Source organism: Oncorhynchus clarkii, chromosome 12 (genome assembly GCF_045791955.1).
Source record: "Oncorhynchus clarkii lewisi isolate Uvic-CL-2024 chromosome 12, UVic_Ocla_1.0, whole genome shotgun sequence".
Classification (NCBI taxonomy): domain Eukaryota; kingdom Metazoa; phylum Chordata; class Actinopteri; order Salmoniformes; family Salmonidae; genus Oncorhynchus; species Oncorhynchus clarkii.
Genome location: NC_092158.1, coordinates 9,563,188 through 9,581,744, shown reverse-complemented (window position 1 = coordinate 9,581,744; position 18,557 = coordinate 9,563,188). Strand labels below are relative to the sequence as shown.

General features: G+C 40.9%; 1 protein-coding gene across 2 annotated transcripts in view; it reads left to right on the top strand.

The window, feature by feature from the left end:
* LOC139422688 (protein tyrosine phosphatase non-receptor type 13) overlaps positions 1-18,557 on the top strand; it is a 156,089-nt gene that overhangs the window by 30,855 nt on the left and 106,677 nt on the right. For both annotated transcript variants that reach the window (XM_071173892.1, XM_071173891.1), the window contains exons 3-6: positions 10,505-10,671; positions 11,879-11,944; positions 12,102-12,287; positions 14,633-14,726. In XM_071173892.1, coding sequence (XP_071029993.1) covers positions 10,505-10,671; positions 11,879-11,944; positions 12,102-12,287; positions 14,633-14,726 — 513 coding nt within the window. The remainder of the gene's footprint in view (positions 1-10,504; positions 10,672-11,878; positions 11,945-12,101; positions 12,288-14,632; positions 14,727-18,557) is intronic.

Sequence of the window (18,557 nt, the reverse complement as noted above, 5' to 3'; positions counted from 1 at the left end):
ATCAGTTGATGAAAGAGTCATTCAGCAGACGCTTGAATTAGACCATGAAATCGTGCATGGTACAGTCCCCCAGTATCTGAAGAGCTGTCTTACTACTGTTAGAGACTGTCATTCCTACGCCACGAGAGGCAGTGCTACAGATTTGGTGCCATGTCGGTTCAAGAGCGATACGGGCCAGAACACGTTTTAAATATGGAAGTGGAGAAAAACTCCATGGCTAAGAAACCGTTTCTGCCAGTGTTTTGGTTCAAAGCCACTCTACACACACACACACACACACACACACACACACACACACACACACACACATATATATAGTACAACTCTGAGAAACTCCATGGCTGAGAAACCGTTTCTGCCAGTCTTTTGGTTCAAAGCCACTCTACGCACGCACGCACGCACGCACGCACGCAGAGTGGCTTTGAACCAAAAGACTGGCAGAAATGGTTTCTCAGCCATGTGTTCTGCCCTGCCCTGCACTGTGTGTGTGTGTGTGTGTGTGTGTGTATACACACACATACACATACACACACACCTTAGCCAAATACATTTTAACTCCAGTTTTTCACAATTCCTGACATTTAATCCAAGTAAAAATTCCCCCCTTTGGAAATTGCTCCCAAGGATGAACCAGACTTGTGGAGGTCTACAATTATTTTCTGAGTTCTTGGCTGATTTCTTTTGATTTTCCCAAGATGTCAATCAAAGAGGCTCGGAGTTTGAAGGTAGGCCTTGAAATACATCCACAGGTACACCTCCAATTGACTCAAATGATGTCAATTAGCTTATCAGAAGCTTCTAAAGCCATGACATCATTTTCTGGAATATTCCAAGCTGTTTAAAGGCACAGTCAACTTAGTGTATGTGAACTTCTGACCCACTGGAATTGTGATACAGTTTATAAGTTAAATCATCTGTCTGTAAATAACTGTTGGAAAAATTACTTGTGTCAAGCACAAAGTAGATGTCTAGTTTGTTAACAAGGAATTTGTGGAGTGGTTGAAAAATTAGTTTTGTCTCCAACCTAAATGTATGTAAACTTCTGACTTCAATTGTATGTATATATGTGTAAAATTTATATATGTATGTATGTGTGTATTTTTTTTTTGTGGATGTTGTGTATGATTGCGTGCATATCAGAGTGCCCATGTCACTAATGTTTCTGCCACTAACCTAGCAAAAGAGGACAACAATAGAAACATGTCTCTGTGTAATTCTATTACATGTATTAGTTGCCTGGCCTGTATGTATTTTAAAATGGCAAATGAAATGCTGAACAAATGACATGGTGTTTCAGGATGTCAGGAAGATGCAGTATGTAGCTACCTAATTGTTTTGCGAATATTCCCTAAACCGATTTGTAGGCTCACGAGTCAAAGGACGTAACCACCTACTCTTGTAAAACTTGTTTTTATTTTATTATTTTTAGTTTTTATTATATTTGAGCCAATAAGCCTACTGTTTGGTGTGAGATAAATCATAGCAGATGCCAAACAGAATATGTCATAGTTCTAATGCCCGGTCAAGATATAAACACACACTTTCTTCCAAACCACAGCGATCCTGCCTCTAGCTAAGTTAGCCAGTTACCTCACTTCATGTGGAAATATTTGTATTTGGCATTCTAAGCTCTGGATGCATCTCAATTGGCTCCCTATATAGTGCACTGAGCACTATTGGCCCTTGTCAAAAATAGTACACTATATAGGGAATAGGGTGGGATTTGAGACTCAGTCTGTTAGCACTTCCATATGATTTGGCATTCCTAACGATGGAACTGCTCTTGAGCATTTCAGCCTTTAAAAATATATATATTTTAATGGACTTCTGTGATTTTGAGGCTCTCGATCCATTTTTGATTTATGAACATATTTAAAAGTGAATCCAAAGGGACTTACTGAACTATTTCATATTAGGGAGTAAAGTTGCCTCAACAGTGCATCTCCAGTGAACCATGCTTTCTTTACTTCATTCTAGGTGGCCTTCTCACCCTCCGTTGATCCTTCAATGAAAACAATGTAGCCTATATTTTGTAATGCGATGTTCAAGGAAATGTGTGGCAGATTGACATATAGAAATATCATTCATTATATTTTGTTCTATTGATTTGACTAATTTCTCATCTCCAACAAATGGCCTATTGAGCTTTGAGATGTTCCACAATGCAAGCTGCTGGTACCTCAGCCTGCACAACCCCAGTGTTCAACAGATAAGGATAGGGGGGGGGGGGGGGTTTGTGGTGCTGGCCAACAGACTTTCATACAAAGGATGCTTTATTGTCCACTGCCTGTGGTCTGTATTGACAACATGGCGGTTCAAAGGGCTCTGCTGCCTTTGGTCGGTCTCTCGGGCCGTGGGCCGGTCTGTCTTGAGTGCCAGCCAGCCCTTTTGACCACATACTGGTCATCTATGCAAAGGCCCTTGATGTCATCATCAGACCGGTCACTGTAGAGAGAGAGGGAGAGATGGCAGACTCTTTGTAGGTTGTCTGCGTCACTAGGGTCAGAGGACAATACCCAGCTTCTGTCATATGATCCTTCAAGTTCTGGTAACTTAAAAAAAAAAAAAAAAAAGGTTTTCAGAGAAATCTCAGTTGGAGGATTCTGTTCCTGATTCCGGGAATCCTCCAACAGGATTTTGCTAACCTACTTCTTCTGAGTCAGTCTCCTTCCTCCCTCTTTGACTCAGGCCTGCCCAGTGTGGTTATTGTGTAATTGGCCTGTACGTTCAGGGTGGTGGGGGTGATAGTCTGGCATGTCCTTGGTTAATGAATGTGAAATGCAGCCTTGGTCTTGGCTCCTCATACATACAGTGGCATGAAGAAGTATTTCTCTCATTTTCTTAACTTTTTTGCATATTTTAGTCACTGAATGTTATCGATCTTCAACCAAAACCTATTTTTAAAGAGAACCTGAGTGGACAAATGAGTCCAACATATGGATACTCAGCCCCCCCCCCCCCCCCCATTTATTCAGTAAAGCGTTATACAACACCCAATGCCCCTGTGTGAAAAAGGAATTTGACCCTTTACACTCAATAACTGGTTATGCCACCGATGGCTGCAATGACTGCAACCAAGCACTTCCTGTAGTTGTTGATCAGGGCATTTGACCTTTTTTGACTGTTCTAAGCAGCCACATGATTTTCCCCTGGTACTCAAATAAATAAATTTAAAAAGCTATTTTTAGAACAAAGGCTGTACTGGAAAAAAAATTGCACATTTATCTATAGACTAACTGTGTGTGTGTGTGTGTGTGTCGAACATTTCATTCTAAAATCATGGGCATTGACATGGCGTTGGTCCCCCCCCCCCCCCCCCCCCCCCCTTTGCTGCTATAACAGCCTCAACTCTTCTGGGAAGGCTTTCCACTAGATGTTGGAACATTGCTGCAGGGACATACGAGCATTAGTGAGGTCGGGCCTGATGTTGAGGTCAGAGCTCTGTGCAGGCTAGTCAAGTTCTTCCACACGGATCTTGACAAACCATTTCTGTATGGACCTTGTTTTACGGGTGTGGCTGAAATAGCCTATTCCACTAATTTGAAGGGGTGTGTGTGCAGTACCAGTCAAAAGTTTGGACACCTAATCATTCAAGGTTTTTTCTTTATTTTTACTATGTTCTACATTGTAGAATAATAGTGATGACATCAAAACTGTGACATATGGAATCATGTAGTAACCAACAACAAAAAAGACACAGCAAATGTAAATAGTTTTTTTTTTTTACAGTATTTGAAAAGAAATATGATTTCTGGTTGAAGATAGAGTTTTGACATCAGTTTGAGTGTTGAACTACTTATACCCATCTCTACTCTGGATATATTTTGGCCTACTCTTCCATGCAGATCTGCTTTAACTCAGTGACATTTATGGATTTTCCAGCATTAACTGCTTGTTTCAGGTCCGGCCACATCTCACTCGGGTCTAGACTTTGACTAGGCCATTACAGAACTCTTTTAAAATGTTGCTTTTCAGATGTAGACTTGCTTGTGTCTTTTTGTGTCATGGTCTTGTTGCATGACCCAGCTGGGCTTTAGCTCACGGACGGATAGCCTGACATTCTCCTTGTAGGAATTCAGATTTTTCAGAGCAGAATCCATGGTTCATTTATGGTTCTTTCAATGATGGCATGTCGTCCAGGCCACGTGGCAGCAAAGCATCCCCCACACCATGATACGAACACCACCATGCTTGACGGTTGATAGGAGGTTTCTTACTGTGGAATGCAGTGTTTGGTTTGTGCCAGACATAACAGGACCCATGTCGTACAAATTGTGACCTCATGTGCATGGTTATGGAATACTGAGTGAAGGATTTGCAATGAGAACCATATGTAATTGAAGTAACTTCTTACTACAATGGTCCAGAACATTCCCCTACCATCAAAACAAACAACCATCCACGTTGAGATTGCATGCTCTACTGTGTCCTTGGTTAGTTGATGGGAATGTTTATTAGCCAATCGGAATCCTGTGCATGTCAACCATGTCCAAAAAGCCTTCATTTTATACATGTAATCATACATGACTATACCAAACATTAGCAACACCTTACTACTATTGAGTAGCACCTCCCCCCTTTGCCCTCAGATTCTGGCCTATGTTGACTAATGCTTCCCACAGTTGTGCCAAGTTGACTGGATGTCCTTTGGGTGGTGGACCATTCTTGAAACACACAACTGTTGCATGTGGAAAAACTCGGAAGCTTTGCAGTTCTTGAGACAAACCGTTGCTCCAGGCACCTACTACCATACCCCATTCAAAGGCACATAAATATTTTGTCTTGCCCATTCATCCTCTTAAAGATCCTTCTTCAACCTGTCGCTTCCCCTTCACCTACATTTGAAGTGGATTTAACAAGGGACCTCAATAAGGGATCATTGCTTTCACCTGGATTCACCTGGTCAGTCTGTCATGGAAAGAGTTTTGTACATGCATGTACAATGCCTTCAGAAAGTATTCATACCCCTTGACTTACTCCACATTTTTGTTACAGCCTGAATTAAAAATTGATTAAATAAAACATTTACCGTCTACACAATACATAATGACAAAGTGAAAACATCTTTTTAGACAAATGTATTAAATGAAATACAGAAATATCTGATTTACATAAGTAAATCCCTGAGTCAATGCTTTTTATAGAAGCACCTTTGGCAGCTGTAACACGGAACCCAAACCGGCTGCGCGCGTGTGCCATCATGCATACATTTATTTTGTCCCCCCACACCAAACGCAATCACGACACACAGGTTAAAATATCAAAACAGACTCTGAACCAATTATATTAATTTGGGGACAGGTCGAAAAGCATGTATGGCTAGTTAGCTTGCACTTGCTAGCTAATTTGTCCTATTTAGCTAGCTTGCTGTTGCTAGCTAATTTGTCCTGGGATATAAACATTGAGTTGTTATTTTACCTGAAATGCACAAGGTCCTCTACTCCGCCAATTAATCCACACATAAAACGGTCAACCGAATCGTTTCTAGTTCTCTCCTCCTTCCAGGCTTTTTCTTCTCTTGACTTTATATTGCAATTGGCAACTTTCATAAATTAGGTGCATTACCGCCACAGTTCTCATTCGTCTTTCAGTCACCCACGAGGGTATAACCAATGAGGAGATGGCACCTGCTTCTATAAACCAATGAGATGGGAGAGGCAGGACTTGCAGCGTGATCTGTGTCATAAAAAGGACTGATTTTCTATTTTACCCCTTGGCAACGCAGACACTTGCAAGCAGTGTGGGTGTAATAATTGAATAACATAGATTTCTAAATTTATTTTACAACGTGAGCGTTGTGGTCAGCCTGTAAGTCTCTAAGAGCTCTGCACACCTGGATTGTAAAACATTTGCCCATTTTTATAATTTCAAAAATGATTCAAGCTGTCAAGTTGTTTGTTGATTATTGCTAGACAGCCATTTTCAAGTCTTGCCATCGATTTTCAAGATGATTTTTAAGTCAACTGTAATTAAGCCACTAAGGAACATTCACTGTTGTCTTGGTAAACAACTCCAGTGTAGATTTGGCCTTGTGTTTTAGGTTATTTTCCTGCTGAAAGGTGAATTCATCTCCCAGTGCTTGTTGGAAAGCAGACACAACCAGGTTATCCTCTAGGATTTTGTGCATATTCCGTCACCTTTTAAGCCTAAAAACCTCTAGTCCTTGCCGTTGACGATCATACCCATAACATGATGCAGCCATCACCATGCTTGAAAATATGAAGTGGTACTCATTGATGTATTGGATTTGCCCCAAACATAACACTTTATCAGGACAATAAGTTCATTTCCTTGCCATATTCTTTGCAGTATTATTTAAGTGCCTTGTTCCAAACATGATGCATGTTTTGGAATATATTTTTATTCGGTACAGACTTCCCTTTTTCCCTCTCATTTGTTAGTTATTGTGGCGTAACTACAATGTTGTTGATCCATCCTCAGTTTTCTATCACAGCTATTAAACTCTTAACTGTTTTAATGTCACCTCATGGTCAAATCCCTGAGCAGTTTCCTTCCTCATCGGCAACTGGGTTAGGAAGGACTGAAGGACACCTGTGTCTTTGTAGTGACTGGGTGTATTGATACACCATCCAAAACCTAATTAATAACTTCACCGTGCTCAAAGGGATATTCAGTGTCTGCTTTTATTTGTTTTTTTATTTTTACACATCTACCAATCGGTGCCCTTTTGTAAGGCATTGAAAAACCTCCCGGGTCTTTGTGGTTAAATCTTTGCTTGAAATTCACTGCTCTCCTTAGGGACTTCAGTTATCTGTATGTATGAGGTACAGAGACTGGGTAGTTAGTGAACAAATCATGTTAACCACTATTATTGAACATAATGAGTTAAGCAAAATTTCACTTTGACATTATGGGGTATTGTGTGTGTCGATCTGTGACAATTTTAATACATTTTACATTCGGCCTGTGTAACAACAAAATGTGGAAAAGTGAATACTTTTTGAAGGCTGTGTGCGACTGTGATTTTTTATTTGCTTGTAGTCCTCTATATTATTATATACCAGTGTCCTACTTTTGCTAACAGATTCATCAAGTTTTGTTTTTGTGGAAATAAACCAATTGATTGCAGGTGTTACGACTGGAGGGTACAAGTAGAGACCTTAGTTCAACCCAGCCCCCTATATTATTCCTAGTCAGGAATGTGTCCTGCTCTGAGACGAACTAAAGAAACGATACCCTCTGTCTATATCCCAAATGGCTGCTTATGACATGCTCTACTTTTGTCACAATTACCTTTTTACCCAAGGAAGTGCACTACGTAGGGAACACAGTACAATTCTGTTTCCAACGTTATGGCTGTGACAGAGCAACACTGTCTGTCCAAACACTAAACCTTCACCTCCAGTGATGCCATATATAGCCTACTTTGTGTAAAATAGTTGTTTGTTTGTTTGTCAGGTTTATTAGTTACTTACAGATTTTGTTAGCTCCCATGTTAGTGGGAATGGAGTTGTTTAAGTAATGTGTTGGGTTTTTGATTTAAGTGGCTTTTCTTTCTGCTTATCACTTCAACAGTATGATCTAAAAATGAAAAAAGGTATTGTGGTGATACCCAGTGCCCTCAAAGCTTGTTTAGTTTGTGCGATTTTTAAAAACTGATAGCTAGCTAGCATGATACTGTACAGTTTGCTGCCTGCCTGCTATTTTTAGAGAGCTAGCTACTCCCTGGCCTGGCCCTCTGCCTCATCATTGATCTGAGTCCCAAACCCTGATAACAAAGCTTATCTGATGGTACTGCCTGACTGGAGTAGTTTAAGCCTGAATCCAAAATGGTACCCTGACTATATATAGTGCACTTCTTTCAACCAGGGCCCCTGTGGCTGTTGGCTTGCAACGTCAGGGTTGTGGGTTCGATTCCCATGGGGGACCAGTATGAAAATGTCTGCACTCACTACTGTACTTTGCTTTGCTAAATGACTAAAATGTTCATGTCAAGTATATAGGGAACAGGGTACAGTCTTACTGTGGGATCTCCTTCAAGTGCGTTGAGTGTTAGGGTTGTTGGACTGCCTTTTAGTCACTTTGTTGCCTTGACGCTCAAGTGTTTATGATGGTAAGGATAGGGATTGGAGTTGTACATAGATTTTCTTGAGTAAAATTACTTACGATGGCATCCAGGTCTTTGCAAGACGGTCAAAAATAATTCCACAGGAAACATCCTATTTACTTTGTGAATTCCAGTCTTTGAAAACATGTTGTACTTCATAACCTTTTTTCTTCTTTTTCCTTCTCTTCCTCTCGGAGGAGAAAAATATCAGTCATTCAAAGAAAGGAATTTTTCAGTGCAGCTCTAACATTCCTTTGTATATTTTTAAGATGTTAGTTCAGTGTAACTCAACCTCCTGAGTTTTTTTGCTTTGTAGGAAAGGAGAATTACTCCATTTCTGTGAAGGCCCATTTCTCTCTGTCACACCTTTTCAAACAAGAGTTTTCAAACAAAAATCGTTTTTTTTTTTTTTTTTTTTTTTTTTTTGCCAACTTGATCGTCCTAAACGACATTTCTTTACATCTGAAAGGTATTGGCGGCGACCAAGCCTCTACTTTTTTATTTCCGCCAACCGACCTAGTCATGATTGCGGTAAAGTTCTGCCTATGGCTTAGTATGAAATGTAGCTGTAATGCTGAGGCTCTTAGGTTCTTGATGGTTGCTAGGTGGCAGCAGTTAACCATCCTCCTGGCGTTTCTAAACTGTGGCTAGCTAAGCTCATGCGCAGAAACACGTCATCGGGTGTAACGATCATCTCCCGAACTGCGGATGTGCCAACTAAAGGCACGCCTTAGTTTTAATTTTCGTCAATAAAAATGTACTTTCACGAAGTTGGAGTAATAATGGGACTTAATAATAATAATAATAATAATGAATTTCCAGACCCCCAAAACAAGGAGGGGAAGGACTTCTCCTTAAACCCCCCCCCCCCTGTTTTCGGGGTCCTCCCCCAGATATTTTTTTATTTAGGACTTTCCACTCCAAAATGAATTAAACATTTTTTAAAATAATTTCCACCTCCCAGAAATCAGCCTAATAATATATTGGTAAAATTATGTTTTCAATGTATACACTTCAACATATTGGCTATAAATAAATAGGCTGAGGCATGGGGTTGCTGATCTGCATTTACCCTACTGGGTTAATTATTAGTTAGATCCCAAATGTGATCCTTTTAACTACTTTGCATCCTATTGATTTAATTTTATGCCCTAAAAAATGCATAAACAGTGAGAATAATGTGGGCCTACCTGTTAGGGTAACTTGGGGTAACATGCCACCTGCCTGTACTTCTCACTTCTCGTCGCTATTTTTCCTCCCAACTCTTTCCCTGGTTGCCACTACTCTAAAAAATGTCATCGGTCTCATCGCAATTTAAGTCAGTCCCTCAAAAATAAGAGTTTTTGTGGCGTATTACTCTACAATTGACCTGTCACATTTAGCCCCTCTCTCCCCTATGCACTTGACCCGTGTCATATTTAGCCCCTCTCTCCCCTATGCACTTGACCCGTGTCACATTTAGCCCCTCTCTCCCCTATGCAATTGACCCGTGTCACATTTAGCCCCTCTCTCCCCTATGCACTTGACCCGTGTCACATTTAGCCCCTCTCTCCCCTATGCACTTGACCCGTGTCACATTTAGCCCCTCTCTCCCCTATGCACTTGACCCGTGTCACATTTAGCCCCTCTCTCCCCTATGCACTTGACCCGTGTCACATTTAGCCCCTCTCTCCCCTATGCACTTGACCCGTGTCACATTTAGCCCCTCTCTCCCCTATGCACTCATGGTGAATTGCAGAGTTGTAATGTGATTTTAACCATGATGCTACTAAAAACGGAGTTTAAAATAGTGCAGTTAGTGCATATTTAGGAATTGACAAATAAATAAAGTAGGAATGGAATGCTGGGAATTAACAAAGGGTATTTTAAAAACGGCTGTTTTCCTGCGATCGCAAGAATTTGTTGTTCATTAACTAGCTTGTCAGAATGCAGGTTTCCCTCCCTGTGGCACTCGTTACTTGAATGCTCCTCAAGAGTAATGCTTCTCTCTGAGGACACAACGAGCGGACTAGGTAAATAGGTTGCAGTATTGTACCATGGGGGTTATCTGACTTTTCTCTATACATTACTAATTTTGTTGACGGAGGAAAAGTAAATGTGGGCTGTTCTAGCATCTTCAAACTGCGGCTTGACAGAAATGTTTACATTTTTGTTGGCATGGCGGCAATGATTTTGCCTTGGCTCAGTGCTACAGTTGAATGAGTGCAGTGGAAACACTGACTGTTTTTTAAAATCTATTTATTGACGGGTGTTTTATTTTCATGACACTCTTAATCCATAACCATAGTAAATCATCATACCTGCAGGTATGAAAAAGTCTCAGCTAAAGCAACCGAAGTCCCTAACCATTGAGATTCATGATGATGTGCTGTGTGACTGTTTTTATTGAATGAAGACGCTCCGGGTCCCCTCTAATCCCATGATGTCTCCCCCCAGACCCCTCTGCCCTGGGCTTCATCATCTCTCCCTGGTCCCTGTTGTTGATGCCCTCAGGCAGCATCTCCTTCACAGACGAGAACGTGACGCAGCAGGACCTGAGGGCCTTCACAGCTCCAGAGGTCCTGGAGGGAGTCACTCTCTCCTCTCTGTCAGATATAGAGAAGGTATTTATGATACTGTATATTATTATGTTAGAAGGTGCAGTGGTCAAACAGGAAAATCAATTGTTTTCCACCATTTTTTTATTTTCCCCAGAGTGTATTTCAGAAACATTTTAAAATAAGAAGTGTTTTGTGTAGGTTTAACCTGGCGTGACTTTTTGATAACCGTGTACATCTCTCTGACAAAGGTGACTTTTTATGGATGTTTATATTTTACTCTCGGATTTGTAAATGCTAATGAGCATCAAAGTAGACATGTAAAACTTTCCTCTCTCTCTCTCTCCCTCTCTCTCTCTCTCTCTCTCTCTCTCCCTCTCTCTCTCTCTCTCTCTCTCTCCCCCTCTCTCTCTCCCTCTCCCTCTCCCTCTCCGTCTCCGTCTCCGCCTCTCCCTCGCTCGCTCTCTCATAGAGAAGATACTGTATTGTTGCAGTAGCAACACATCTGTTTGTGGGGTTGTTGCTTTGTGTGTGTGTTTTTTTTATATATACACAATGTCAGTCAAAAGCATAACAGAGCGTGCTAGGGTTGGGGTCAATTCCATTTCAGTTTAATTCCTGAATTGACCCCAACATGCCTCCTATTTCTGGCCAAGAATCACACACCTCAACACACAGGGCTGTACACAGTCAATAGTGACTCCACTGTAACTGTATAGGTTAGGCTACAATAAGGTTTCGATTCTCATTTATAATAGAAATACATTTGAATGATATATATATATATATATATATTACAACGTCCTGTGCTTTTCTCTTTTAATTGCACTATAAATGCCATGCCATGCATAATTACAGAGAGGACATGGCAATTGTGAGGGGTTTGTGAATCACATTCATAACTCAAGAAACTGTAGTTTTACTCTTTAAGCTTGTGGCGAACTCTGACTGTTCCTAAGACGTTCAAGGCTATGATGTTGCGTTCTTTGGCGATCCTCTAGTTATTCTTTCCTTCACCAAGCCTAACTCTGAGGGGAAGCTAATCCTCTGCTCTGAGGGAGCTTTCCTGCAGAATTGTATGGAATGGAAAAGGTTTGGATCTCGTCGCTTAGTTTCAGAACAGAACAAAGGGTCAGAATATTGTTGTACTAGTCAGACGAGAGCTAGTCCTCTCCCTTGTTTGTTTGTTTGTTTTCAACTACAGCTGCTACCTTTTTGTGTCTAAAATGATTGGAACCACTTATCCTGTTTTTTTGGAATTAATTTTCCACAGATGCACATGTACTCTCTTGGAATGACCTTGTTTTGGGGAGCTGACTATGAGGTTCCACAGAGTCAGGTACAGCTGCAACATTCATAATCCATAGATGATATATTCACAAGTTGGAAACGGATCAGCAATCATGTTTTTCTATTTGCAGAAATTATGTTTTATGTATACCTCTCCTCCCCGTGTATGTGTTCGTTAACCCCTCTGTGACGTCTGTCTGTCTCAGCCCATGAAGCTGGGTGAGCACCTGAACAGTATTCTCCTCAACATGTGTGACGACACCACCCTGAGCCGTATGTCTGTTCTCACCGTAATGGACGCCTGCAGCACACACATCAGAAATTCTAGCTGCGAACCCTCCTTCACACACATCAGAAAGCTGGTCAGACTGGTGTTGGGCAGCCTCTCCCAGGTAAACAACAACTACAACACATCACTGTTAGCTAGTGTTGGAACATTTTATAATGGACCTGTGGGTTTAATACCCCTTATTCTTAACAAAATACAGTAGGCTTGTGCGGTATCCAGATTTTCATACCATTCTTACGGTATTACCTGGATTGCACTCAAGGGGGTGCAAAAAAATACAAACAAATTCCTTCCTGTTGGCAGTCTTACCAGAATGCTAACAAAATTAGCAAAAGTAATAGCGAAATCAGATGGGACGCCGTTAGCTAAATGCTAAGGACAGGCAGACTTGGTCTCTGCGTTGTGTATTCATCTTCAAAGAAATCTTATACAGTGCCTTGCGAAAGTATTCGGCCCCCTTGAACTTTGTGACCTTTTGCCACATTTCAGGCTTCAAACATAAAGATATAAAACTGTATTTTTTTGTGAAGAATCAACAACAAGTGGGACACAATCATGAAGTGGAACGACATTTATTGGATATTTCAAACTTTTTTAACATATCGAAAACTGAAAAATTGGGCGTGCAAAATTATTCAGCCCCCTTAAGTTAATACTTTGTAGCGCCACCTTTTGCTGCGATTACAGCTGTAAGTCGCTTGGGGTATGTCTATCAGTTTTGCACATCGAGAGACTGAAATTTTTTCCCATTCCTCCTTGCAAAACAGCTCAAGCTCAGTGAGGTTGGATGGAGAGCATTTGTGAACAGCAGTTTTCAGTTCTTTCCACAGATTCTCGATTGGATTCAGGTCTGGACTTTGACTTGGCCATTCTAACACCTGGATATGTTTATTTTTGAACCATTCCATTGTAGATTTTGCTTTATGTTTTGGATCATTGTCTTGTTGGAAGACAAATCTCCGTCCCAGTCTCAGGTCTTTTGCAGACTCCATCAGGTTTTCTTCCAGAATGGTCCTGTATTTGGCTCCATCCATCTTCCCATCAATTTTAACCATCTTCCCTGTCCCTGCTGAAGAAAAGCAGGCCCAAACCATGATGCTGCCACCAGCATGTTTGACAGTGGGGATGGTGTGTTCAGCTGTGTTGCTTTTACGCCAAACATAACGTTTTGCATTGTTGCCAAAAAGTTCAATTTTGGTTTCATCTGACCAGAGCACCTTCTTCCACATGTTTGGTGTGTCTCCCAGGTGGCTTGTGGCAAACTTTAAACAACACTTTTTATGGATATCTTTAAGAAATGGCTTTCTTCTTGCCACTCTTCCATAAAGGCCAGATTTGTGCAATATACGACTGATTGTTGTCCTATGGACAGAGTCTCCCACTTCAGCTGTAGATCTCTGCAGTTCATCCAGAGTGATCATGGGCCTCTTGGCTGCATGTCTGATCAGTCTTCTCCTTGTATGAGCTGAAAGTTTAGAGGGACGGCCAGGTCTTGGTAGATTTGGTCTGATACTCCTTCCATTTAAATCCTTCCATTTAAATATTATCGCTTGCACAGTGCTCCTTGGGATGTTTAAAGCTTGGGAAATCTTTTTGTATACAAATCCGGCTTTAAACTTCTTCACAACACACAACATCTCGGACCTGCCTGGTGTGTTCCTTGTTCTTCATGATGCTCTCTGCGCTTTTAACGGACCCCTGAGACTATCACAGTGCAGGTGCATTTATACGAAGACTTGATTACACACAGGTGGATTGTATTTATCATCATTAGTCATTTAGGTCAACATTGGATCATTCAGAGATCCTCACTGAACTTCTGGAGAGAGTTTGCTGCACTGAAAGTAAAGGGGCTGAATAATTTTGCACGCCCAATTTTTCAGTTTTTGATTTGTTAAAAAAGTTTGAAATATCCAATAAATGTTGTTCCACTTCACGATTGTGTCCCACTTGTTGTTGATTCTTCACAAAAAAATACAGTTTTATATCTTTATGTTTGAAGCCTGAAATGTGGCAAAGTTCAAGGGGGCCGAATACTTTCGCAATGCACTGTACATGCTTTTCTGAAGGAGGAGCAGCATGTGTACGCGGAGCGGAGGAGAACGGAGGAACAAAATGGCAAACATTTAGTTGTGAATTGCATATGTGTAACTTCTTCACCTCGTGTGCTGCACCACAGAGACTCTCCGATAGATATAGAACTCTATGGATTCACCAGCTCCCTCTTTCTACCTGCTGTTTACTAACTAACACGTGACTGGCTTTTTATGACACCTCAGACATACTATTAGATGTCCCCTCCAGCTCCTTGTGATAACCTCAACCATTGTCCTTTTTGTGTTTCTTGCTTTCCTTTATTCTCACTCTCTCATTTTCTTGCGCTCTCTTGCCCTTTTGTTCTCTCTCTCTCGCTCCCTCTTTTTCTGTCTTTCTCCATATCTCCATTAGTTGGATGGCCTGCTGTCCCAGAGTGATAGGGAGTCTATTCCGGAAAGGAGCAAGGAGATTCGGGAGAGGCTTCGGGGCAAAGGCCTTCCCTCAGGTAACATGATCTTCACAATCTCAACCTCCCAACCTCCTGCATAGAGGCTTTTAGTGACAATAGAGAACCTTACCTTCTACCCCTGTGTGTACACACACACACACACACACACACACACTGTGGGGTCTGAAATGATTGACACCCTTGATAAATATAAGCAATAATGACTGTATAAAATAAAGGATTTCAAATACTGAGCAACATTGTAGGCCACATTTTTTTGGGGTGCATTTTATACTAATACAATTGCTCAGATTTTGTTGAATACTTTTTCTCAACAAGGTAGGGGTGCAAATTATTGACACCCCTAAAGATTTTTTCTAAATAAAGTAGTCCAAGTGTAGTGTATTGTCCATATATTTCCAGCACACAATGCCTAAATCAAGCTTCGGGCTCTACAAACTTGTTGGAATCATTTGCAGTTGTGCCCAGTAGGCATGAATGATTTAAATATTGTATTGTCACTTTGGAGTCTCGTTTATTGTAAATAAGAATAGAATGTTACAACACTTCTACATTAATGTGGATGCTACCATTATTACGGATAAACCTGACTGAATCGTGAATAATGATGAGTGAGAAAGTTACAGATGGTCAAAGATAAAAAAAAAAACAACAACATGCTAACCTCGCCTGTTATTGGTAATGGTGAGAGTTTGCATGTCTTTGGCCCTCTGTAACTTTCACTTATCATTATTCACGGTTCTTTCAGGATTCTCTGTAGTCAGGGTAGCATCCACATTTAATGTAGAAGTGTTTAGAACCATATTCTATTGTTATTTACAATAAAAGTTACTCTAAAATGACACTTATTTACTATTCATTTATTTTGGGCAAAAAAAACTTCTGAGAGACAAACAGCAAATACATCTATCACATTTGAGTCACAAGGCTTGATATAATCATTGCGTGCTAGGAATATGGGACCAAATACTAAACTTTCGGCAAATCATTTCCCTCATTTATTTATAAAAAATATTTTTTAATTATTTTATGCTGCCATTATTTCTCATCTTCATCAAGGGTGTCAATCATTTAGGACGCCACTACAGGAAGGCGGGCACTGTGCCTTCAGAATGTACTCTCCTTGACTTTCTCCACTTTCCATTTTGTTGTAACATCCTGCATTTAAAATGGATTCAATTGAGATTTTGTGTCACTGACCTACACACAAATACCCCATAATGTCAGTGTAATTATGTTTTTAGAAATGTTTACAATTTTAATTAAAAATAAAAACCTGAAATGTATTGAGTCTAATTATTCAACCACTTTTTGTTTTGGTAAGCCTAAATAAGTTTAGGAGTAAATGTGCTTAACAAGTTGATTGGACTCACTCTGTGTGCAATAATAGTGTTTAACCTTATTTTTGAATGACTACCTCATCTCTGTACCCCACACATATAATTATCTGTAATGTCCATCCGTCGAGCAGTGAATTTCAAACACAGATTCAACCACAAAGACCAGGGAGGTTTTCTACTGCTTCACAAAGAAGGGCACCTATTGGTAGATGGGTAAAAAAAAACAAGCATTAAATATGCCTTTGAGCATTATGAAGTTATTGATTAGGCTTTGGATGGTGTATCAATACACCCAGTCACTACAAAGATACAGGGATCCTTTCTAACTCAGTTGCCGGAGAGGAAGGAAATCACTCAGGGATTTTCACCATGAGGCCAATGATGACTTTAAAACAGTTCCAGAGTTTAATTAATGACGGTGATAGAAATCTGAGAATGGGTTAGCATTGTAGTTCCTCCACAATACTAACATAAATGACTGAGTGAAAAGAAGGAAGCCTGTACAGAATAAAAATATTCCAGAACATGCATCCAGTTGGTAATAATGCAATAAAGTAAAACTGCAAAAAATGTGTCAAAGAAATTAACTTTGTCATAATACAAATTTTATTTATATAGCCCTTCTTACATCAGCTGATATCTCAAAGTGCTGTACAGAAACGCAGCCTAAACCCCAAACAGCAAGCAATGCAGGTGTAGAAGCACAGTAGCTAGGAAAAACTCCCTAGAAAGGCCAAAACCTAGGAAGAAACCTAGAGAGGAACCATGGTATGAGGGGTGGCCAGTCCTCTTCTGGCTGTGCCGGGTGGAGATTATAACAGAACATGACCAGCATGGTGATAAATGACCCGCATGGTGATAAATGACCAGCAAATGTTCATAAATGACCAGCATGGTCAAATAATAGTAATCACAGTGAACAGGTCAGGGTTCCATAGCTGCAGGCAGAACAGTTGAAACTGGAGCAGCAGCAAGGCCAGGTGGACTGGGGACAACAAGGAGTCATCATGTCAGGTAGTCCTGAGGCATGGTCCTAGGGCTCAGGTCCTCTGGGAGAGAGAGAGAATTAGAGAGCATACTTAAATTCACACAGGACACCGGATAAGACAGGAGAAATACTCCAGATATAACAGACTGACCCTAGCCCCCCGACACAAACTACTGCAGCATAAATACTGGAGGCTGACACAGGAGGTGTCAGGAGACACTGTGGCCCCATCCGAAGGTACCCCCGGACAGGGCCAAACAGGCAGGATATAACCCCACCCACTTTGCCAAAGCACAGCCCCCACACCATTAGAGGGATATATTCAACTACCAACTTACCAACTGTGAAACAAGGCTGAGTATAGCCCACAAAGATCTCTTGCCATGGCACAACCCAAGGGGGGTGCCAATCTAGACAGGAAGACCACGTCAGTGACTCAACCTACTCAAGTGACGCACCCCTCCTAGGGACGGCATGGAAGAGCACCAGTAAGCCAAAGCATTATGTTTGGGGCAAATCCAACAACACATCACTCATATTTTCAAGCATGGTGGTGGCTGCATCATGTTATGGGTATGCTTGTCATTGGCAAGGACTAGGGACTAAACATTTTTTTTTATGAATAAACGGAATGGAGCTAAGCACAGGCAGAATCAGAGGTTAAACCTGCTTCAGTCTGCTATTCAACAGACATAGGGAGACAAATGCACCTTTCAGCAGGACAATAACCTAAAATTCATGGTCAAAAATACACTGTAGTTGCTTACCAAGATGACGTTGAATGTCCCTGAGTGGCATAGTTAGTTTTGACTTAATTCGTCTTGAAAATCGATGGCAAAACTTAAATGGCTGTCTAGCAATGATCAACAACCAACTTGACACAGAGGTTGAAGAATTTTAAATATTTGTACAATCCAAAGCTTTTAAACTTACAGAAAGCATTGACGGGTGTGAATACTAATGTAAATTAGATTTATGTAGTTCATTTTCAAATACATTTGCCAAAATTACTAAGAACATGTTTTCACTTTGTCATTGTCTTGTGTGCAGTAGAAGGGTGAGGAAAATGAATAAATGTTAATGTTGTATTCAGGGTGTAACACAACAGTGTGGGGAAAAGTCGAGGAGTGTGAATGCTTTCTGAAGGCACTGTACGTACATACTTACGGTAGGCCTACAGTCGATTCACCTGGCTGAATATAGACTGAGTATATACCTGATTGATGAATATCTGATCTAATGACTTTCTGAGTCATGTCAGTGTTGCTGCTGTTACTGGGAGGAAGTGATTCACAATTTCAACAGAGAGACAGACCTTGGTCCGGTTCTAACAGGCTTGGTCTCCTCTAGTTGATGGAAGAAGAAAAAAAATCCCTGGGGGTGTTACAGTAGGCGGGCTGAACATAACCCTGACAATAGAGACCCTGGTAGGCTGGCATAGACAAGTTGGGACAGTGAACTGAACACTAGTTTTAGTTCACGGATCCTTCTTTTAATGGGTGGCGGTGCATTACCAGTGTCCTAATGTTGACTGACTCC